Source organism: Nicotiana tomentosiformis, chromosome 12, assembly GCF_000390325.3.
Source record: "Nicotiana tomentosiformis chromosome 12, ASM39032v3, whole genome shotgun sequence".
NCBI lineage: Eukaryota > Viridiplantae > Streptophyta > Magnoliopsida > Solanales > Solanaceae > Nicotiana > Nicotiana tomentosiformis.
In genome coordinates this window covers 44,925,327-44,950,398 of record NC_090823.1, presented here as the reverse complement: position 1 = coordinate 44,950,398, position 25,072 = coordinate 44,925,327, and the positions used below count along the sequence as shown (strand labels likewise).

Here is a 25,072-nt window from a genome sequence, read left to right as displayed (position 1 = left end):
TGTTGAATTCTATGTAGATGACTTGGTCGTGAAGTCAAGAAAGATGAACGACCACTTGCAAGACTTGAAGATTGGTGTTCGAGCTACTTTAGAGATATCAACTTTGCATGAATCCATTGGAATGTGTCTTAGAAGTTGCTTCTGGCAAGTTCCTTGGCTTTTTTGTTCGACATCAAGAGATAGAAATTGATCAATCCAAGGTTGATGCAATCTTAAAAATGCCCGAGCCTCGGGATATTCATGAATTGAAAAGTTTGCAAAGAAAGATAGTGTATCTTAGGATATTCATCTCGAACCTAGATGGGAAATGTCAACCATTCAGTCTCCTTATGAAGAAGGGTGTCCCTTTCAAGTGAGACCAATCGTGTAGAAATGCCTTTAAGAGCATTATATCCTACTTGATGAAGCCTCCATTTTTAACAGCTCTTATACCTGGAAAGACATTGATACTGTATATCGCAAGAAAGGACTGTTGGAGCACTGTTGGCCCAAGAAAATAGTGAGGGGAAATAAAACTCCCTTTACTACTTGAGCAGGATGATAATACCAAATGAGTTGAATTATTCGCCAATTGAAAAGTTATGTTTGGCGCTAGTCTCCTCAATTCAAAAGTTGAGGCACTACACTTTCAAGTTTATGTTGTTCATCTTATTTCTAAAGCAAATCCCATCAAGTTTGTAATGTCAAAACTTGTCCTTAGTGATCGACTAACAAGGTGGTACCTTCAGTTTCAACAATTTGAAATTGTGTACATTCCTCAGAAGGCTATAAAAGGACAAGCGTTAGCGGACTTCTTGGCAGATCACCTTATACCTAACTATTGGGAGCTAACTGATGAAGTACCTGATGAGGATGCAATGGTCATTGAATTTCAGCCTCCATAGAAGATGTACTTTGATGGTGTTACACATCGCGGAGGAGCTGGTGCTGACGTAGTATTTGTCACTTCTCAAGATGAGGTTTTCCCTTGCTCTTTTACATTGACGCAATTCTACTCCAACAACGTTGCTGAATATCAAGCATTAATACTTAGGCTTGAATTGGTTGTCGATATGAGGCATTTTCAATTGCAAGTCTTTGTTGACTCCAGTTGGTGACCCACAAGCTTTTAGATAGTTACGAGGTCAAGAAATGTGAACTGTGCCCATATCATGATTATGCTAATAAATAAATGGGATGGGTTGGTGACTTGACAATTTAACATGTGCCTAGGAAAGAAAACAAGAAGGCTGATATTTTAGCTGCTCTAGTTTCATCGTTAACTCTCCCTGACCAAGCACAAGTTACTATATTCCAAAAATGGTTAGTACCGCCGCCAAATATGGGTGAAAATAAAGAAAAAAAACTCGAGCATCTTGTCATTGTTTATGAAGCTGAGAAGGAAGATTGGCGACAACTCATCATTGACTACTTGAGCTATGGGATAATTTCAGAAAATCCAAGGAGACGGACTGAAATCCGCCGTCGCGCATCACGTTTTATTTACTACAAGGATGCTCTATACAGAAGATCATTCAAGAGAGTACTCCTGCGATGCTTAGGGGAAGATGAAGCACTCCAAGCTTTGCAAGAAGCACATTCTGGGATATGTGGATCACATTAGTCTAGACCAAAGCTCCACTTCCATGTAAAAAGGATGGGATATTATGGGCTAACGATGGTAAAATATTGCTTGGACTACGCTCGAAGATGCAAGAGTTGACAGTTCCAGGCAAATTTTATTCATCAACCTCCTGAAGTACTACATCCGACTGTTGCATCATGGCCATTCGACGCTTGGGGATTGGATATTGTTGGACTTCTACCAAAATCTTCTGGAGGACATTCGTATATCTTGGCTGCAACCGATTACTTTTTAAAATGGCCAAAAGTTGTTGCTCTCAAGGAAGTAAAGAAGTAGAATGTTGCAAACTTCATCCGAGTAAATATCATCTATCGCTTGGCATTCCTCGTTACGTAATAACGGATAATGGCAAGCCATTCGACAATGACTTGATGAACACGATTTCTTATCTCTTTAACTTCAAGCAACATAACTCTTCTATGTACAATGCTGCTGCCAATTGTCTAGCTGAGGCATTCAATAAGACTCTATTCAACTTGTTGAAGAAAGCCGTCTCCAAATCCAAACGAGTTTGGCATGACCATATGGAAGAAGCTCTATGGGCATACAGGACAACTCACCGCACCAACACAAGCAACCCTTTTTTCACTCGTCTATGGAGTTGAAGTCGTTTTTCCACTCAAGCATCAAATACCTTTATTGTAACTAACTATTCAAGAAGGGATCACTGATGAAAAAAATGCTCGACTTCGATTAGTAGAGTTGGAAGCTCTTGATGAGAAGAGGCTGGAAGCTAAATAGAGTCTTGAATGTTATCAAGCTCGATTGTCTCGCGCCTTCAATAAAAGAGTTCTCCCGAGAAACTTTCAAGAAGGAGATCAAGTCCTTGTCGTACGAAGACCCATTATCACTTCTCATAAATCTGGAGGGAAGTTCACTTCAAAATGGGATGGTCCATATATGATGCAAGAAGCTTATTTAAGTAGGGCCTACAAGCTGGTTGATGCAGTTGGCATGAGAGTCGGCCCTATTAATGGAAATTCTTTGAAGAAGTATTATCCTTGAAGTCGCTACGCTCTTGGACGTACTAGCCTAAACTACATGTCATGAAGCTCTTTGAATTTGAGCTAAATCTTCAAGTTGCAAAGCTTCTCAAAGTACAAGCTTAAACTGCAAGTCGCTACGCTCCTTAACGCAAGAGCATAATCTACATGATACTCCTGGTCGGCAAGAGTATAAACTGTGTACAGCCCCCCAAAAAAGGTCTGCTAGGTTGAAAACCTCAAAAGGGGCGGCCTAGGCAAAAGTGCTAGGTATCCATACAACACTCGGTCCAAGCAGGGCCTAAAAGCCCCATGCTTTTCTTGGTTAGACCTACCCAACCAGCGATTTTCGACAAGTCTTTCTGAATTGGAAGAGAACGAAGCGGAACTAGAAAAAAACTTTCTTATGGATAAGCAATTAATTTTCAAATTCTCCTTCTAATTCATCTTTTCTGGTAGATTTAGGTTTATCTCTGAGGTCCCACGAAGGTTTAGACATTAAAATAAATTTAAAAAACTCACCCATTCTGAATTATAATATGACTTGATCCTCTTCACCGAGGTACGTAGGTAGCTTAGAGTTTCATTCTAAGTTCAGTCGCATGAGTTCAAAATATACATATTACCTAATAGTTGTTTGAATAAAGTATGAGGGAACATAATCCACTCAATCGGCGCTTGCAAAATTGGACTGAAATATCATTCTTTTGTTGAACTTTAGATCTCATATGATTTAAAGGGGGCAAGCCTCTATGGCAAATCAGTGTCTTCAATGGGATGATTATAGTCTTTTAGGAGGCTACCAAGTATTTGCATTGAATTTCGAGGATTCGCTATGTCTTCATGTTCACCAAACCTTCAAGTTTGTTGGTCTTCAAATCCGCTCTCCGCCCTAAACAAAGGGAAGAGAGGCAGCAAAAAGAGAACACAAGTATAAAAATGAAGATTACCTTGAACGTTATTTCAAATTCAGGGAGACTTAAACCTAAGATATTTGGTGAGAATGAAGCACTTGAATTCTGATTTCTAGCAAGAAAAACGTCTTGTGTTTTCGAGGCTTCCATACCAAGACATGAAAGTTTTGACGAAGTCGCGCCAAATTGGAATTGTCGGTACATCATAATCTAATGTTGATTTTGAAATATTATCTGAAACTATCTTTATGGCATTAAATTTTGCATTTTGGATATATTTTAGATTTTGAAGTTTAGTTTGCAAGAAATCAAACAGTTCATGATTTCGATGTTCCTACACCAAGATATATATTTTCTGCTGAAGCCTCGCATTGAAACTATCAACACGTTATAATTTAAAGTTGATTTCAGAATATTATTTGGGACGATTCTAAATATGTTCGATTACAAATTTTGGATATGTTTTATATTATGAGGTCCGATTTCCGAAAAATCAAACGGTTCATGATTTTGATGTTCCTACTCTAAGATATAAATGTTTTGGTGAAGCCTCACAAATCTGAAATTGTCAACACATCGAAATTTAAAGTAGATTTCAGAATATTATCTTGGATGATTTTGAAGGTGTTCGATCCTAAATTTTGGATATATTTTAGATATTGAAGTCTAATTTTTGATAAATCAAGCGGTTCGTCATTTGGACTTTCCCACAGCAATATATGAATTATTTTGTTACAAGTGCGTAAAGCTAATAAATATGAATGTGACTAAGATAAAAGTGATACAATGTAAAGCAAAAGAGAAACATTCTTTTTTGTAATGAAATAAATATCTACTAGGTCAATCTAATACAAAGATAAAAATAGGAGATAATTTTAATAGTCTAATCTAAACAGAACTTGTAGTTGATCAATTCTTGACATCTAGCCTCCAGGTTCTTCTTCTGCTCCTCCAGATTGGGCGAATCATCAACAGTCAGCAAATTTATGTTGTCATATGAAGATGCTTCAGTCTTGGCAGCTGAAACTTTTGCTTGAATCTCTTCAACCTCCTTTTGAGTCGCTTCTATAACACCTTTTAGATTCTCCTTCTCTTGTTGTAATGTTTGCAACCTCTTCACAACTCTCCTCAGTTTCTTTTCACTAGAGCAAAATTTCGTGACTTTCTTACTTACTTCAAGTTTGAACAATTCGAGATACTCCTTTGCTTTGGAAATCAGCTCTAGCTTCTTATCTTCACTCTTCCTATCAGCCAAATTGGATTGATCTTGGCCATATGAAGCGACAAGCTCAAAAATAGAATTCAGTAAACTCTCTAATGGATAAAGATCCAAAACATCCGCCTTCTTCATATCCTCAAAATCTCTTTATAAGATGAGAGAAATTCTGCATGAGTTTTGGAGAGTCTGTTGCAAATATCCTCCCAAAGGCCTAAGATGAATGTCTTTTTGCAATTAAAGACAATGCTCTTTCCTTTAAACATAAATATTGATGCATCTGTCATTGGTAGGACGTGAGCTATCTCATTTGGAATTGGTCTTTTTAAGGATTTGTCACGAGGGATAAAGGATGCCTTTGAAGATGAATTCATTTTAGACATAGGCCCTGCAATAAAATCATCACTAACTTGCAGCTTATCTGTAGGGATGCCACTGGATGTCCAATGGCATTTAGCTCCACAAAAAAGGGTAAAGAAAGAAAATGATATTTAGTAAAGCCATCTGCTCATAAATAATAAAAAGAAAAGAGGCGAGGTTATTTTGTTTTACCTCTTTGTTACAAGTTATGGGTGTTCTTGAGGGACTATCAACCCTTGGAACCTCTACAACCTCTATTAGATTAGGCCTTTTCTTTTTCCAGCAATGATCTTCGTTGGTACTTTGGCTTCTATCTTGAGGAACTCACTTGTTAAATGGAAAAATTTGAGGGTGTTTCTCGACATCTGTTGAAGTGCACACCACCTCTTTCATAGATGCCTTCGAGGATTTAAGCTTCATTTTCTTATGTTGTGTAACTTCTTTTGGGATTGGAGTAGGTTGTTCATTGACTTTTGGGAGTGTCTTTCCAACACCTTGATCTTTATCCCCTGGAAAAGTAATAAAGTTTGGCCCAACATTATCTACCACATCTTGTAGATTATCCTCAAAGAACTTCCATACGCTTTTTCCCACCAAGATATATAATTAGTGGAGAAAAGCTTCTCCACAGGATATCCCGTTGGGGGGAACGCCGCACGTGATATAGATTGATATAGTATTCAAATCCTCCAAAATTTGAGTCCTTCATATAAAGAGGCAGTGTGGATATCATTCTCCAAAAAACCAGGAATATTTTGGTAAAATCGAAATTGACGACTAAACCGATGCGGACTATATGGCTCGATAATGAATGAGTTATCATACCTCAAAGAGAGGTGGTTAATATGTAAGCTCATGAAGTAATTTGACTCCAACTCTTGAGCGGCCTCGCTATCCACATAATAATAAAGACGAGAATTATTTAGCATTGTTGGTATCCAAACTATATTCTCTCCATCGCGGATGCATTTCTTGCATCATTCTTGTCAAAGTACCTCGCGGCGCCCTCTCTTGAGTATGCACCATCAAAGAAATAGATGGACCCTTAGCAAATGCATAATGATTTTGAGATAATGGGCAAGCCAACCATAAACATAATGGATGGGAAAATATATTTTGACCTGATCAAGTTGGGAAGAACACGAAATCTTATTCAAACCATGATAGATACTCACTAAAACTGGGACCGCAAGGCTAATCTTTCGTCTGCTTGCCATCATACTTGCCATCTTAAAAGTATCGGGGTGAATATAGTTTTCTGCCTTTTAGGGAAATACAAAATCACATAGCCAACATGATAAGAAGGTTGCTAGATATGTTTCATCTTTCTTGTCAGACCTCACCCTAAGGTTGGAAAATACAGCTTCTTCATCACTTGACCATCTAGTTATCTCAAGAATAACTTTGTTAGGATTATGTTTCAATTTTATGCGCGTGGATTTATTTTCCTTCTGTATTGGGGCATATTTATATATTAAAGCTTTCTTATAATAAATTTTTGTCCACTTGCTCAAGGAGACCTTTTGATTAACGCCGATGCCTTTCTTAAGATAATGGAAAGCAACAAATATGTACTCGCAAGATTGAGGAACAAATCTCATCTGTTTTTCCTCTAAACATGTGAGTCCATTGTCTCAGGTACCACTTCCTCATACAGAGAACCCGCAATGGCAAACCTTCAAGAATATGTAAGCCCCAACGAGAGATAGATAGCTCTCCAACTGATGTAAGAAGTGTGTTCTTCTTGGGGCACCAAGCCATACTAAATGCTTGCAAAATGTTCGAGTTTCGATCTTAAGTAAAAAGTGAGGAATATACAGCATCATAAATCTTTATGTACTCAAAGTTTGTTGGCTTCTACCAAGTACATCTTCAGCTCATTCCCAATATCCTGGAATGTGACGATACTTATCCTCGATTGTTACATTGTTTCCCCAATGTATTTCTCCTTGAATTATACGACGCCCTAAGTTCGGAAGAGTGTGCTAGCAATGTTTACGTGGTGATGGATTGGCACTTGGAGAGACTACGTCTTAGATAATGGATTGGAAGTAGGCTTGTGATCCAAAGTCCAATTTTCTACATGAAGCATGTTCCTCAAGGAAGGCCATGAGCTTGAATACCAGCCAACTTATGGGGTGTGAATCAAAAGTTTAGTTTGTCCCGCGCCATCTTCAGTCTCAATTATGAGATATTTAAGTTTGGAGAAAGGTGAGTTGTAGTTTTTTAAATTTACCATCTCTTTGAGCTACAAAGGACAAAAGAAATCATTAGCATCCAAATCGAGAGTATTGGAATAGGTACAAAGATTTTAATAGATAAGATTGTCTTCGGTTTTCGGGCGGGAATGAGTATCCATTCCTTCACACCTTAAGATTACCCCTCCAATTTTTGGGTGGGGATAAGTATCCACCCCTTCAAACCCTAAGATTATCCCTCCATTTTCGGGTGGGGATCCTACGTGATCCCTACGGTTTTCGAGCGGGGATAGGTATCCATTCCTTCACACCCTATGTTATCCCTCCGTTTTCGGGCGGGGATGAGTATCCATCCCTTCACACCCTAAGTGATCTTTCCGGTTTTCGGTTTGGGATAAGTATCTATCTCTTCACACCCTAAGTTATCCCTCCGATATTTGGGTGGGGATGAGTATCCATCCCTTCACACCTTAAGATTGGCCTTCCAGTTTTCGGGTGGGGATGAGTACTTATCCCTTCACACCCTATGATGTGCTTCTTCATATGTGGATTATCTCCTTAAACAAGAATATATGTTTCTCGTTTGACTAAAAAAAAAAAAAAGGAAGAAAAAAGGAACAAGCAAGAAAACGCAGAAGAAAAAAAGAGGAAAATACCTCGACGCTATGCTTCACAGGGCTCGTAATCTGCAATTGATGTTGGCAAACAAAATAACATTGGGTTTATATAGATTTGGGAATGTAGCTGGTGAAAGTATATTTTCGACGTGGGATAAATGGCTAAGGCGGCTTAAACAATTGATTTGAAGCATAAATTGGGATACTATAATTTGACTCCAACTCGGATTAAAAATACTGTATCCGAGTAAGAGGAATACGTGTCAAGGAGAATGAGTTTCTGGTTGATTCTCAGATTAAGGCGTCACAATTGAATCTTAGCAACAATCAATTGTGGAATTCAAAAATCTCTAGCAACTGCCACGTGTAGTAGATCAATTATATGCCCATTAAAAGTTCCATTTTAAAATGTCTTGCAGAATCAAGTTTAAATGGAATTGCTTGCCCTTAGAAACTCATTTTTAAATTTAGTGCTTAAGCACAAGAGGAAAACAGTTAAGGATCAATTATGGCGTGTGATGAGCTGTCATTATTTTGGTCTAAATAGAATGCAACAAAAGCATAAATCCAAACGAGAATTTATTCTAATCAAATTTACATTTGGAGAACGAAGTGCCAGTGAAGTTTTCAAAGGGCATGAGGAAAACTAAGGTCAAGACGGAGCAATAAAATATCAAGTTAATACTTCAAGCCTAGTCTTCAAAGTATAGATGCATCGACAAGTCGTGAAGTAGGGGGTATTTGTAGGTATTTAAATTTAATTGAATTTAAATTCATAAATTATTTGGACTGTATTTAAATTAAAGATATATTAGTTCAAATAAATATTATGGGCCAATATAATTAGATTAACTATATTAATCCAATATATATGGGTTAAATAAATAAATCCAAATATATTGGACTACCCCATGTAATCGGGCTACAAGTGATGAGCCCACTTCATTAAGCCCAAAATGTCATCTTCCTAGAGGCCTAATTTGGTGCCACGTGTCAAATGATGTGGCATGCCAAGTCAAACGGAAGATCCAGTAGGAGTCATGCCACATGTCAAAATGACAAAGGCATGCCAAATCAAATTAAAAGGATAATAAAATTGTGCTGCGTGTATCAATGACATATTTTGGCCAATCAAATACGGTCTTGTCACGCTTCAATCTGATTGGTTGGAAAAAGTTTGTTCTCATCACAACTCTTCTTTTCCACAACTATAAATAGGGGTCTTTATGACTCAGAAAAGACACCATGAATCATAACAAGAAGCAAGAGACAGCTCGTGGATCAAACACCACAAGTTTCTCTACAAGCTTCAAGTTTCAAACAATCAAGATCAAGTCCAAAAAATCGAGTTCAAGTCTAAGACTAGGTTAGTCTATAATTTAACAACATTAAATCAATAATTAATGATATAATAAGGTAGAAATTAATATAAAAGAGAAAATAGAGTTAATATAATTTAAAGGCAATACTCAAAGATCTTCCCAGAACTAAGTAGTACAGAGTCATGAGCTATAACTGAATACATACAAAACATTCCAAAATTTACAATACTGTTCGAATGTAAATTAACAGTATTAATATAAAAGATGAGACTCCAAGGGACTGTGACAGCATGCAGCTCTACCTTGAATCATCGTGAACAAGAAAGCTCTCACTCTCGAGCTCCGTTGGCACCAATACCTGAATCTGCACAAAAATATGTAGAAGTATATTATGAGTACACCACGGTCGATACCCAATAAGTATCAAGACTAACCTCAGTGAATGTAATGACCCGGCCGGTCGTTTTGAGTATTTTAGCTCTATTCTTCCTATTTTATGCTTTTTACATATGTAATTGTGATTACGTGACTTGTCAGGGTGGTTGATTTAATTTCGGGGAGATTTTGGAGTGAAGTGGTACACTTAGTCCCAAGGTTAGAAGTAAGTTATAAGAGTTGACCGGAGTTTATTATGTGTTGACGACCCCGTAATGAAGTTTTGATGATTCCAATAGTTTCATATGGTAAGTTTGTACTTAGGCGTATGTCCAGATTTAGATTTGGAGGTCCTTAGGTTGATTTGGTTCTATTTGGCGAAAGTTGGAAAGTTGAAGGTTTGGAAGGTTGATAGGTTTGACCGAGAGTTGATTTTGATAGTATCGGGTTTGGATTTTGGTTTTGGGAGTTGGAATAACTCTGTGGTGTCATTTGAGACTTACATGCAAAATTTAAGGTTATTTCGAGTTGTTTAGGCATGTTCGGCGTAAGTTTTAAATATGGAATGTTGAATTAGTTCCTTAGGCTTGAATTAAGGTGTGATTTGTGGTTTTGATATTGTTTTGTATGATTTGAGGCCTCAAGTAAGTCTGTGTTATATTTTGGGATTGAATGGTGTGATTGGACGGGGTCCCGAGGGCCTCCGGTGTATTTTGGCCGGGTTTTGGACCAATCCACTATGTTTTAGACTACTGAATTCTGAGTTATGGTTTCCTTCTTCGCGATCATGACAAGGCTGTCGCGTTCACAGAAGGTTGGAGTGGGCTGGGCAATCGCCTTCTATGCGTTCACGATGGGGGCTCCACGTTCGCGAAGCAGCTGGGAGCTGGAAGGAGTTGGCCTACACATTCGCGAGGACTAGGCTGCGTTCGCGTATAGTGTGATGTGTTCTTCATCGCGTTCGCGGTGGCGTGGACGCAAATGCGAAGGACTTTTTCTAGGTGGTTTATTTTTGTTCTCCGAGATCGCGATAAATGTCCCACGATCGCGACGCATATGCCCTGGCAGAATATTTAAGTACTCTATTTCGAGGGTTTTGGTTATTTTATCCCATTTTGAGTTATAGAGCTCGAATTTGGGCGATCTTGGAGGGAATTTTCACGATTTGGATTAGGGTAAGTGTTTTTACTCGGATTTGTTCATTATTCATGATTCTAACTTTGATTTTAGCATGTAATTGGTGAATCTTAGTGAAGAAATTGGGAATTTCAGTAAAAACAATTCTAAAGCATATATTGATGATTTGGGGGTCGAATTGAGGTCGAACTTGTTTGAGACACATATATTTGGACTCGTATTGGAATGAGTGTTCAGAATTTGTGAGTTTTGTTGGGTTCCCAGGGTGCGGTCCTGGGGTTGACATTTTGAGTTGACTTTGCATAATTGATTCAAGATCTTAGCTTTATCATTTGGAATCATTTCCTATGGCTTTTATTGATGATATTAAGTTATTTTGTCGAGATTCGAGCCGTCCGAAGGTTGATTCACGCGGGAAGGGCTTCTTAGAGTACTGATTTAGCTTGCTTGAGGTAAGTTTCTTACCTAAACTTGATTGAGGCACTCGTTGCCTGAGTTATTTGTGATAGCTACGAGCTATGGGTGGCGCACATGTGTGGGGTTGAGCTCATGCATGTGCACCACGGTATTATTCATGCTCGGGGTTAGTGCTTAGGTTATGATATGCCTTGAATTGGTTGCTAAGCTTAATGTTATGGTGTTTCTTATATTTGTACCCCTGTTGTGAGCTGTTTGAGCCATCTTTGAGGGTACAAAGAGGTTAATCTCCTGATTAAACATAATATTTGCTACTTTCGTGATGAAATTTCCTAATTGAGTTGTGATAGCACACTTTGCACATGCATACACTTTAGCATGTTATTTATATGAGTCCAGGAGTATAAAATTTGATCATGTACATATATTCTTGTATATCTGCTTTCTTATGATATGGATTGTACTGGTAGCATGTGACCACGCCGGGCAGATTGTGATATTGAGCATGTGACCATGTCGGACGGATTGTGAATTGAGTTTGTGAACACGCCGGGCGGATTATGATATTGAGCATGTGACCATACCGGACGGATTATGATACTGAGTCTGTGACCATGCCGGGCAGATTGCGATATTGGCACGTGAATTGTCCGTGCAGCATGTGAGTTGTCCACGCAGCGTGTGGATATAGATCCACCCCCCTAGAGTCACCCTCACATGTTCCTTCTTGATGGTGTAAACACGGTTTGATGAAAACTGATCAGTGGTTTGGTTCGGTTATTGAGATTCTGATGAAAGGCTGGCCAATTTTTGCATTTCATCTTTACTTGCAATTTCCTTGGTTGTTTACCTGATTTACTTGCATATCTTCTTTATGTGATGACCCAAAATATCATCTTTAAATTTAATAAGTAATTCTGTGTTCTAAGACTTCGAAAAACACCATTTATTATTTCTTGACTTGCGTGCGCAGTCCGTAAAATTTTCCGAAAAGTTCTCATGTGAAAAATGAATTAAAATATAAAATAGAGCTTTAAAACTCAAGTGAGTTGACTTTGGTCAACATTTTTAGCAAACGGACCTGGATCAGTATTTTGATAGTTTCGGTAGCTCCGTATCGTAATTTGGGACTTGGACGTATGTCCGCAATTTAATTTGGAGGTTCCTAGCTCAAGTTATGACCATTTAACGGAACTAGCAATTTAAAGGCTAAAGATTTTCAAGTTTGACCACCGGGTTGACTTTTTGATATCGGAGCCGGAATCCAATTCTGAAAATTTGAACAGCTCTGTTATATCATTTTTGACTTATGTGCCAAATTTGAAGTCATCCCGAATTCATTTAATATATTTTGGCACGTGATTTGCAAATTAAAAGTTTAAAACTCGGCGTTATTTGGCGTGATACGAGATCCCGAGTAAGTCCGTATTATGTTATTGGACTTGTTGGTATATTCGTACGGGGTCCCGAGTACCCCGAGAGTGATACGGATTGAAATCGGATCAATAACTGGATTTAAGCAAAATCTGTATTTTTCCTTCTGCTGTAATCGCACCTGCGGATTTTTCTCACAGGTGCGAGCTCGGAGAAGCGAGCCTTCAATCGCAGAAGTGCCCGGGCATGGCTGGGCAAAAGTCTGCAGGTGCGGAAACCTGCACGCACCCGCGCGTCCGCAAAAGCAAAGGCAGCGCAAGTGTGCATTTTTCCTCCTCAGGTGCGAGGCCTCGCCTGGCAGCCCCATTTCGCAAATGCGAGATTTTTCTCGCAGATGCGAGCCCAGGCACCGCAGGTGCGGAAATGCCTGGGCAGTGTATATATCGAAGAGTCTGATATTTTTACTCATTTTGGTCATTTTGAGCTTGGTTAAGGCGAATTTTTGGGCATTTTTACGAAAAATATTGGGGTAAGTGTTCCTTATCCTATATTGATTATATTTCATGATTTCATACTCGTTTATATCATGAATCCGTGAATTTATGGAAGAAAAATCAGATTTTTCTAAAATCTTCCAAAAACGAGAAATTTAAATTTGAAGGTCCATTTGATGTCGGAATTGGATAATTTTTGTATGGTTGGACTCATATCGGAACGGGTATTCGGATTTCGTGAGTTTTTTTAGGATTTGAGACGTGGGTCACGCTGTCGAATATTTAAATAAATTTCGGATTTTTTGTCCGGAAAATTTGTAAATTCATATGGAATTAATTTCTATGATTAGTATTGAATATATCGAATTATTTGTGAATAGATTTGAAGCTTTCGGAGTCAAATTTAAAAGGAAAAGCTGTGGTTGAATAATCGATTGGAATTTGCAAAGCGAGGTAAGTGTCGTGGTTAACCTTTACTTGAGGGAATAGAACCCTTAAATTATTTCTTATGTGAATTGCATGTGAACAACGTATAGGCGAGGTGATGAGTGTCTATACGTCGTCAAATTAATTGTTTGCCTCCTTACTTGAAAAATCATAAATTGTTTTAAATCATAAATTAATTATTATAATAATTGTTTCTCTCCAATTCTTTGTCAAATATTAATTCTTGAATTCCTGCATTAATTGTTACATGTTATTTGAATTATGTATTTTAATTGTTATTTAACATTTAGCATATTAAATATTAAACTACCTATTTTCTCCCTGATTTCTATAATAATTTGCTATTTGTCATTGCTTGTTTCATAATTAAATCATAATTATTGTATGCTTGTTGTCTTATAATTTTATATTAATTGTTGCATTTATTGGGAAAATTTTTTCTATAAGAGTTGATTGAAATGGATAAATTGGAGGATCGGGTTGCACACCGCAACAGACTTATTAAAAGTCAATATTGGAGGATCGGGTTGCACGCCGCAACAGACTTATTAAAAAGTCCATATTGGAGGATCGGGTTGAACGCCGCAACAGACTTATTAGAAGTCAATATTGGGGGATCGGGTTGCACGCAGCAACAGACTTATTAAAAAGTCCATATTGGGGGATCGGATTGCACGCCGCAAAAGACTTATTGAAAAGTCAATATTGGGGGATCGGATTGCACACTGCAACAGACTTATTTAAAAGTCTATATATATACTTGATTGAAATAAATATATGAAAGACTTGATTAAAAGGAAAATATTGGGAGAGCGGGTTGCACGCTGCAACAGAATTGAATGTGAATATATTTTGAGAGCGGGTTGCACGCTGCATCAGAATTGGTTGAAATAATAATGGATTATGACTGCTGAGTTGGCTTCAATTATTATAAATGAGTTACTTGATTTATATTTATTATTTATTGTTGTTATTAATATTGCGTACAGGTTAATGTAAGTGAACCGCCTTAGCCTCATCACTACTTCGTCGAGGTTAGGCCCAGCACCTGCCAGTACATGGGGTCGGTTGTATTGATACTACACTCTGCACTTCTTGTACAGATTTTGGAGTTGGTCCCAGCGGCGTACCATAGACTTGCTCGGATTTCAGCTACCAGAGGAGACTTGAGGTATAACTGTATGGCGTCCGTAGTTCTGAAGTCCCCGTCTATTTTACTATAGCTATGTGTTTATTTCCAGACAGCTTTATTTTATTCAGACCTTTATTTGTATTTATTCTAGAAGCTCGTGCACTTGTGACACCAATTCTGGGATGGTATTTAGACACCGTTCTTTTTATGGATTATTTTACCATGTTTCAAACTTTGCTTCTGCTTTTGTTTCCTTGATTATTAAAAATTTAAAAATGTTTAAAAATTTGTTAATATTATTCTAACGTTGGCTTGCCTAGCAAGTGAAATGTTAGGCGCCATCACGGTCCGAAGGAGGGAATTTCGGGTCATGATAGTTGGTATCAGAGCACTAGGTTACATAGGTCTCACGAGTCACGAGCAAGCTTAGTAGAGTCTGAAGGATCGGTACGGAGACATCTGTACTTATCTCTCTGAAGCTATGAAGTTTAGGAACAATATCACTTCTTTTTTATTCTATCATGCGATTTTGTTCTATCATCGATGATTGAACCATTCTACTCTTATTCTCTCGCAGATGGTGAGAACACGTAATACCTCTACCGATGGACAGGGACCAGAACCCCCGGTGGCAACTATGGCCAGGGGTAGAGGTCGAGGTCATGCTAGAGGCCGAGGTAGAGCTCAGTCCAGAGCTCAAGCAGCTGCACCTGTTGTAAAACCTTAGGTGGACCTTGAGGAGGAGGTTCCAGTTCAGAATGTACAAGTTGGACCAGTTCAAGTCCCGGAAGGATTCATAGTCACTCTAGTACTTCAGGACGCTCTAGTCCATTTGGTAAGTCTTATGGAGGGCGTGGCCCAGAATGGTACATTTTCAGTGACACCAGCCGTCTCACAGGCTGGGGGAGGAGCACAAACTCCCACTACTCCTGCTCCGAAGCAGATGGCTCCCCAGAATCAGGCTCCAGCAGCCCCGCCAGTTGGGGTAGTTCAACCAGTTATTGCGGCATAGATCGGTGATAGGTCCGCCATGTGTTTTGAGGCCTTATTGAGACTGGATAAGTTTACCAAGCTCTTTCCAGTTCACTTCAGTGGTACACCTTCTGAGGACCCACAGGATTATCTTGAATGTTGTTTTGAGGTGTTGTGGAACATGGGTATAGTTGAGACCAATGGGGTTGATTTTGTTGTATTTCAGATGACGGGTTCCGCCAAGAGATGGTGGAGAGATTATACATTGACCAGACCAGTTGGATCGCCTGCACTTACATGGGAGCAGTTCTCTCAGCTATTTCTGGAAAAGCTCCTCCCTATCACACTGAGAGAGGAATTTTTTGGCCAATCAAATACGGTCTTGTCACGCTTCAATCTGATTGGTTGAAAAAAGTTTGTTCTCATCACAACTCTTCTTTTCCACAACTATAAATAGGGGTCTTTATGACTCAGAAAAGACACCATGAATCATAACAAGAAGCAAGTGACAGCTCGTGGATCAAACACCACAAATTTCTCTACAAGCTTCAAGTTTCAAACAATCAAGATCAAGTCCAAGAAATCGAGTTCAAGTCTAAGACTAGGTTAGTCTATAATTTAACAACATTAAATTAATAATTAATGATATAATAAGGTAAAAATTAATATAAAAGAGAAAATAGAGTTAATATAATTTAAAGGCAATACTCAAAGATCTTCCCAGAACTAAGTAGTACAGAGTCATGAGCTATAACTGAATACATACAAAACATTCCAAAATTTACAATACTGTTCGAATGTAAATTAACAGTATTAATATAAAAGATGAGACTCCAAGGGACTGTGACAGCATGCAGCTCTACCTTGAATCATCGCGAACAAGAAAGCTCTCACTCTCGGGCTCCGTTGGCACCAATACCTGAATCTGCACAAAAATATGTAGAAGTGTATTATGAGTACACCACGGTCGATACCCAATAAGTATCAAGACTAACCTCAGTGAATGTAATGACCCGGCCGGTCGTTTTGAGTATTTTAGCCCTATTCTTCCTATTTTATGCTTTTTACATATGTAATTGTGATTACGTGACTTGTCAGGGTGGTTGATTTAATTTCGGGGAGATTTTGGAGTGAAGTGGTACACTTAGTCCCAAGGTTAGAAGTAAGTTATAAGAGTTGACCGGAGTTTATTATGTGTTGACGACCCCGTAATGAAGTTTTGATGATTCCAATAGTTTCATATGGTAAGTTTGTACTTAGGCGTATGTCCAGATTTAGATTTGGAGGTCCTTAGGTTGATTTGGTTCTATTTGGCGAAAGTTGGAAAGTTGAAGGTTTGGAAGGTTGATAGGTTTGACCGAGAGTTGATTTTGATAGTATCGGGTTTGGATTTTGGTTTTGGGAGTTGGAATAACTCTGTGGTGTCATTTGAGACTTACATGCAAAATTTAAGGTTATTTCGAGTTGTTTAGGCATGTTCGGCGTAAGTTTTAAATATGGAATGTTGAATTAGTTCCTTAGGCTTGAATTAAGGTGTGATTTGTGGTTTTGATATTGTTTTGTATGATTTGAGGCCTCAAGTAAGTCTGTGTTATATTTTGGGATTGAATGGTATGATTGGACGGGGTCCCGAGGGCCTCCGGTGTATTTTGGCCGGGTTTTGGACCAATCCACTATGTTTTAGACTACTGAATTCTGAGTTATGGTTTCCTTCTTCGCGATCATGACAAGGCTGTCGCGTTCACAGAAGGTTGGAGTGGGCTGGGCAATCGCCTTCTATGCGTTCACGATGGGGGCTCCACGTTCGCGAAGCAGCTGGGAGCTGGAAGGAGTTGGCCTACACATTCGCGAGGACTAGGCTGCGTTCGCGTATAGTGTGATGTGTTCTTCATCGCGTTCGCGGTGGCGTGGACGCAAATGCGAAGGCCTTTTTCTAGGTGGTTTATTTTTGTTCTCCGAGATCGCGATAAATGTCCCACGATCGCGACGCATATGCCCTGGCAGAATATTTAAGTACTCTATTTCGAGGGTTTTGGTTATTTTATCCCATTTTGAGTTATAGAGCTCGAATTTGGGCGATCTTGGAGGGAATTTTCACGATTTGGATTAGGGTAAGTGTTTTTACTCAGATTTGTTCATTATTCATGATTCTAACTTTGATTTTAGCATGTAATTGGTGAATCTTAGTGAAGAAATTGGGAATTTTAGTAAAAACATTTCTAAAGCATATATTGATGATTTGGGGGTCGAATTGAGGTCGAATTTGTTTGAGACACATATATTTGGACTCGTATTGGAATGAGTGTTCAGAATTTGTGAGATTTGTTGGGTTCCAAGGTGCGGTCCTGGGGTTGACATTTTGAGTTGACTTTGCATAATTGATTCAAGATCTTAGCTTTATCATTTGAAATCATTTCCTATGGCTTTTACTGATGATATTAAGTTATTTTGTCGAGATTCGAGCCGTCCGAAGGTTGATTCACGCGGAAAGGGCTTCTTAGAGTACTGATTTAGCTTGCTTGAGGTAAGTTTCTTACCTAAACTTGATTGAGGCACTCGTTGCCTGAGTTATTTGTGATAGCTACGAGCTATGGGTGGCGCACATGTGTGGGGTTGAGCTCATGCATGTGAACCAGGGTATTATTCATGCTCGGGGTTAGTGCTTAGGTTATGATATGCCTTGAATTGGTTGCTAAGCTTAATGTTATGGTGTTTCTTATATTTGTACCCCTGTTGTAAGCAGTTTGAGCCATCTTTGAGGGTACAAAGAGGTTAATCTCCTGATTAAACATAATATTTGCTACTTTCGTGATGAAATTTCCTAATTGAGTTGTGATAGCACACTTTGCACATGCATACACTTTAGCATGTTATTTATATGAGTCCAAGAGTATAAAATTTGATCATGTACATATATTCTTGTATATATGCTTTCTTATGATATGGATTGGACTGGTAGCATGTGACCACGCCGGGCAGATTGTGATATTCAGCATGTGACCATGTTGGACGGATTGTGAATTGAGTTTGTGAACACGCCGGGCGGATTATGATATTGAGCATGTGACCATACCGGACGGATTATGATACTGAGTCTGTGACATGCCGGGTAGATTGCGATATTGGCACGTGAATTGTCCGTGCAGCATGTGAGTTGTCCGTGTGAATTCGATATATTGATATTATTGGCACGTGAGTTGTCCGTGCAGCGTGTGGATATAGATCCACCCCCCAAGAGTCACCCTCACATGTTCCTTCTTGATGGTGTAAACACGGTTTGATGAAAACTGATCAGTGGTTTGGTTCGGTTATTGAGATTCTGATGAAAGGCTGGCCAATTTTTGCATTTCATCTTTACTTGCAATTTCCTTGGTTGTTTACCTGATTTACTTGCATATCTTATTTATGTGATGACCCAAAATATCATCTTTAAATTTAATAAGTAATTCTGTGTTCTAAGACTTCGAAAAACACCATTTATTAATCCTTGACTTGCGTGCGCAGTCCGTAAAAGTTTCCGAAAAGTTCTCATGTGAAAAATAAATTAAAATATAAAATAGAGCTTTAAAACTCAAGTGAGTTGACTTTGGTCAACATTTTTAGCAAACGGACCCGGATCAGTATTTTGACAGTTCCGGTAGCTCCGTATCGTAATTTGGGACTTGGACGTATGCCCGGAATTTAATTTGGAGGTTCCTAGCTCAAGTTATGACCATTTAACGGAACTAGCAATTTAAAGGCTAAAGATTTTTAAGTTTGACCACCGGGTTGACTTTTTGATATCGGAGCCGGAATCCAATTCTGGAAATTTGAACAGCTCCGTTATATCATTTTTGACTTATGTGCCAAATTTGAAGTCACCCCGAATTCATTTAATATATTTTGGCACGTGATTTGCAAATTGAAAGTTTAAAACTCAGCGTTATTTGGCATGATACGAGATCCCGAGTAAGTCCGTATTATGTTATTGGACTTGTTGGTATATTCGTACGGGGTTCCGAGTACCCCGAGAGTGATACGGATTGAAATCGGATCAATAACTGGACTTAAGCAAAATCTGTATTTTTCCTTCTGCTGTAATCGCACCTGCGGATTTTTCTCACAGGTGCGAGCTCGGAGAAGCGAGCCTTCGATCGCAGAAGCGCCCGGGCATGGCTGGGCAAAAGTCTGCAGGTGCGAAAACCTGCACGCACCCGCGCGTCCGCAGAAGCGAAGGCAGCGCAGGTGCGTATTTTTCCTCCGCAGGTGCGAGGCCTCGCCTGGCAGCCCCATTTCGCAAATGCGAGATTTTTCTCGCAGATGCGAACCCAGGCACCGCAGGTGCGAAAATGCCTGGGCAGTGTATATATCGAAGAGTCTGATATTTTTACTCATTTTGGTCATTTTGAGCTTGGTTAAGGCGAATTTTTGGGTATTTTTGCGGAAAACATTGGGGTAAGTATTCCTTATCCTATATTGATTATATTTCATGATTTCATACTCGTTTATATAATGAATCCGTGAATTTATGGAAGAAAAATCAGATTTTTCTAAAATCTTCCAAAAACGAGAAATTTAAATTTGAAGGTCTATTTGATATCGGAATTGGACAATTTTTGTATGGTTGGACTCGTATCGGAACGGGTATTCGGATTTCATGAGTTTTTTCGGGATTTGAGACGTGGGTCCTGCTGTCGAATATTTAAATGAATTTCGAATTTTTTGTCCGAAAAATTTGTAAATTCATATAGAATTAATTTCTATGATTAGTATTGAATATATCGAATTGTTTGTGAATAGATTTGAAGCTTTCGGAGTCAAATTTAAAAGGAAAAGCTGTGGTTGAATAATCGATTGGAATTTACAAAGCGAGGTAAGTGTCGTGGTTAACCTTGACTTGAGGGAATAGAACCCTTAAATTATTTCTTATGTGAATTGCATGTGAATGACGTATAGGCGAGGTGATGAGTGTCAATACGTCATCAAATTAATTGTTTGCCTCCTTACTTGAAAAATCATAAATTGTTTTAAATCATAAATTAATTATTATAATAATTATTTCTCTCCAATTCTTTGTCAAATATTAATTCTTGAATTCCTGCATTAATTGTTACATGTTATTTGAATTATGTGTTTTAATTGTTATTTGACATTTAGCATATTAAATATTAAACTACCTATTTTCTCCCTGATTTCTATAATAATTTGCTATTTGTCATTGCATGTCTCATAATTAAATCATAATTGTTGTATGCTTGTTGTCTTATAATTTTATATTAATTGTTGTATTTATTGGGAAAATTTCTTCTATAAGAGTTGATTGAAATGGATAAATTGGAGGATCGGGTTGCACAGCGCAACAGACTTATTAAAAGTCAATATTGGAGGATCGGGTTGCACGCCGCAACAGACTTATTAAAAAGTCCATATTGGAGGATCGGGTTGAACGCCGTAACAGACTTATTAGAAGTCAATATTGGGGGATCGGGTTGCACGCAGCAACAGACTTATTAAAAAGTCCATATTGGGGGATCGGATTGCACGCCGCAAAAAACTTATTGAAAAGTCAATATTGGGGGATCGGATTGCACGCCGCAACAGACTTATTTAAAAGTCTATATATATACTTGATTGAAATAAATATATGAAAGACTTTATTAAAAGGAAAATATTAGGAGAGCGGGTTGCACGCTGCAACAGAATTGAATGTGAATATATTTTGAGAGCGGGTTGCACGCTGCATCAGAATTGGTTGAAATAATAATGGATTATGACTGCTGAGTTGGCTTCAATTATTATAAATGAGTTACTTGATTTATATTTATTATTTGTTGTTGTTATTAATATTGCATACAGGTTAATATAAGTGAACCGCCTTAGCCTCGTCACTACTTCGTCGAGGTTAGGCTCAGCACCTACCAGTACATGGGGTCGGTTGTATTGATACTACACTCTGCACTTCTTGTACAGATTTTGGAGTTGGTCCCAGCGGCGTACCATAGACTTGCTCGGATTTCAGCTACCATAGGAGACTTGAGGTATAACTGCATGGCGTCCGTAGTTCTGAAGTCCCCGTCTATTTTACTATAGCTGTGTATTTATTTCCAGACAGCTTTATTTTATTCAGACCTTTATTTGTATTTATTCTAGAAGCTCGTGCACTTGTGACACCAATTCTGGAATGGTATTTAGACACCGTTCTTTTTATGGATTATTTCACCATGTTTCAAACTTTGCTTCTGCTTTTGTTTCCTTGATTACTAATAATTTAAAAATGTTTAAAAATTTGTTAATATTATTCTAACGTTGGCTTGCCTAGCAAGTGAAATGCTAGGTGCCATCACGGTCCGAAGGAGGGAATTTCGGGTCATGATAGTTGGTATCAGAGCACTAGGTTACATAGGTCTCACGAGTCACGAGCAAGCTTAGTAGAGTCTGAAGGATCGGTACGGAGACATCTGTACTTATCTCTCTGAAGCTATGAAGTTTAGGAACAATATCACTTCTTTTTTATTCTATCATGCGATTTTGTTCTATCATCGATGATTGAACCATTCTACTCTTATTCTCTCGCAGATGGTGAGAACACGTAATACCTCTACCGATGGACAGGGACCAGAACCCCGGTGGCAACTATGGCCAGGGGTAGAGGTCGAGGTCATGCTAGAGGCCGAGGTAGAGCTCAGTCCAGAGCTCAAGCAACTGCACCTGTTGTAAAACCTTAGGTGGACCTTGAGGAGGAGGTTCCAGTTCAGAATGTACAAGTTGGACCAGTTCAAGTCCCGGAAGGATTCATAGCCACTCTAGTACTTCAAGACGCTCTAGTCCATTTGGTAAGTCTTATGGAGGGAGTGGCCCAGAATGGTACATTTTCAGTGGCGCCAGCCGTCGCACAGGCTGGGGGAGGAGCACAAACTCCCACTACTCCCGCTCCGGAGCAGATGGCTCCCCAGAATCAGGCTCCAGCAGCCCCGCCAGTTGGGGTAGTTCAGCCAGTTGTTGCGGCATAGATCGGTGATAGGTCCGCCATGTGTTTTGAGGCCTTATTGAGACTGGATAAGTTTACCATCTCTTTCCAGTTCACTTCAGTGGTACACCTTCTGAGGACCCACTGGATTATCTTGAACGTTGTTTTGAGTTGCTGTGGAACATGGGTATAGTTGAGACCAATGGTGTTGATTTTGTTGTATTTCAGATGACGGGTTCTGCCAAGAGATGGTGGAGAGATTATACATTGACCAGACCAGTTGGATCACCTGCACTTACATAGGAGCAGTTCTCTCAGCTATTTCTGGAAAAGCTCCTCCCTATCACACTGAGAGAGGAATTTCGCAAGCAATTTGAGCGTCTACAGCAGGGCAGTATGACTGTTACTCAGTATGAGTCCCGTTTTGTGGATTTGGCCCGTCATGATCTCCTTTTACTACCTACGGAGGGAGAGAGAGTGAGGAGGTTTATTGAGGGACTCACTCACCCTATCAGACTTCAGATGGCCAAGGAGACCGGAAGTGAGATTTATTTTCAGGCGGCTGCTAATATCGCAAGGAGGATCGAGATGGTTCTTGTACAAGAGAGAGGGCAGAGGTCTGATAAAAGGCCTCATCAGTTTGGTTGTTACATTGGTGTCTCGTCTGGAGGCAGAGGTAATTTTGGTAGGGATCATCCTCCCAGACCGTTTCATTCAGCACTCCATGCATCTCCCGGTGCTTCAGGGAGTCACAGTCCTATTATGCCTTACTCTGGGCAGCCAGTATTCAGTGCACATTCAGCTCCTATTAGTGCACCACCACTCTAGAGTTACTATAGTGGTCATCCGGCCCATCTGGGTCAGCTTCAGCTTTAGCAGCCACGGCATCAGGATGGGTGTTCTGATTGTGGGAACATTGGTCACATCAAGAGGTATTGCCCTAGATTGGCGAGTAATAGATCTCGGCAAGATTCTCGTGCCATCACACCGGCACCGGTTGCTTCACCGCCTGCTCAGCCAGCTAGAGGTAGGGGTCAGGCAACTAGAGGTGGAGGTCAGGCTATTAGAGGTGGAGGTCAGGCCATTAGAGGTGGAGGTCAGACAGTTAGAGGTAGAGGCCAGCTAGTCAGAGGCCGTCCAAGGGACGTAGTTCAGAGTGGTAAGGCCTAGCCCCGATTTTATGTTTTTCCAGCTAGGCCTGAGGCCGAGTTATGTGATGCTGTGATCATAGGTATTATTCCAGTTTGCCATAGAGATGCTTCAGTTCTATTTGATCCAGGATCTACTTATTCCTCTGTGACCTCTTATTTTGCTTCATATTTGGTTGTGCCTTGTGATTCTCTGAGTGCTTCTGTATATGTATCTACACCGGTGGGAAACTCTGTTGTAGTAGATCATGTCTATCATTCGTGTGTGATTACGATTGGTAATCTTGAGACTAGTGTGGATCTTCTACTTCTTGATATGGTAGATTTTGATGTCATCTTGGGTATGGATTGGTTGTCCCCTTATCATGATATATTGGATTGTCATGCCAAGACAGTGACCCTAGCTATACCGGAGTTACCTCGGTTAGAGTGGAAAGGAACTCATGGTCATTTTGCCAACAGGGTTATTTCTTATATGAAAGCTCGGCGTATGGTAGAGAAAGGGTGTCTAGCCTATTTGGCTTATATTCGCGATCCCAGTGCGGATGCTCCTTCTATCGACTCAGTACCAGTTGTTCGTGAATTTCTAGAAGTATTTCCTGCAGATTTGCCGGGGATGCCACCCGACAGAGATATTGACTTCTATATTGATTTGGCTCCCCGGCACTAAGCCCATTTCTATTCCACCATACTGTATGGCCCCGCCGGAGTTGAAAGAATTGAAAGAGCAGTTACAAGACTTTCTTGATTCGGGATTCATTAGACCCAGTGTCTCACCCTAGGGTGCACCAGTATTATTTGTAAAGAAGAAAGATGGCTCTATACAGATGTGTATATATTATCGGTAGCTGAACAAAGCCACTATCAAAAACAAATATCCACTGCCAAGAATTGATGACTTATTTGATCAGCTTCAGGGTGCCAAGGTATTTTCGAAGATCGATTTGAGGTCTGGTTACCATCATTTGAAGATTAGGGCATCTGATATCCCTAAAACAGCTTTTCGAACTCGGTATGGGCATTACGAATTCCTAGTGATGTCATTTGGGTTGACAAATGCCTCAGCAGCATTTATGGATTTGATGAATTGGGTGTTCAAGCCTTATTTGGACTCTTTTGTGGTTGTATTCATTGATGATATCTTAATTTACTCCAGCAGTCGAGAGGAGCATGAGCAGCATCTTCGAAGTGTGCTTCACACTTTGAAGAATAATCAGTTATATGCCAAGTTTTCAAAATGTGAGTTTTGGTTAGACTCAGTTGCCTTTTTGGGGCATGTTGTATCGGCAGAAGGCATAAAGGTGGATCCTAAGAAGATTGAGGTTGTTCAGAATTGGCCTAGACCTACTTCAGTTACAGAGATCTAGAGTTTCCTGGGTTTAGCAGGTTATTATCG

General features: G+C 39.4%; 1 protein-coding gene across 1 annotated transcript; it reads left to right on the top strand.

Moving 5' to 3' along the window:
• Positions 1-887: 887 nt before the first annotated feature.
• On the top strand, positions 888-1,603 carry LOC138902564 (uncharacterized). Its single transcript, XM_070190446.1, has 2 exons — positions 888-1,093; positions 1,213-1,603. Exons 1-2 carry the CDS (start codon positions 888-890, stop codon positions 1,601-1,603), a joined length of 597 nt encoding a protein of 198 aa, XP_070046547.1.
• Positions 1,604-25,072: the final 23,469 nt, after the last annotated feature.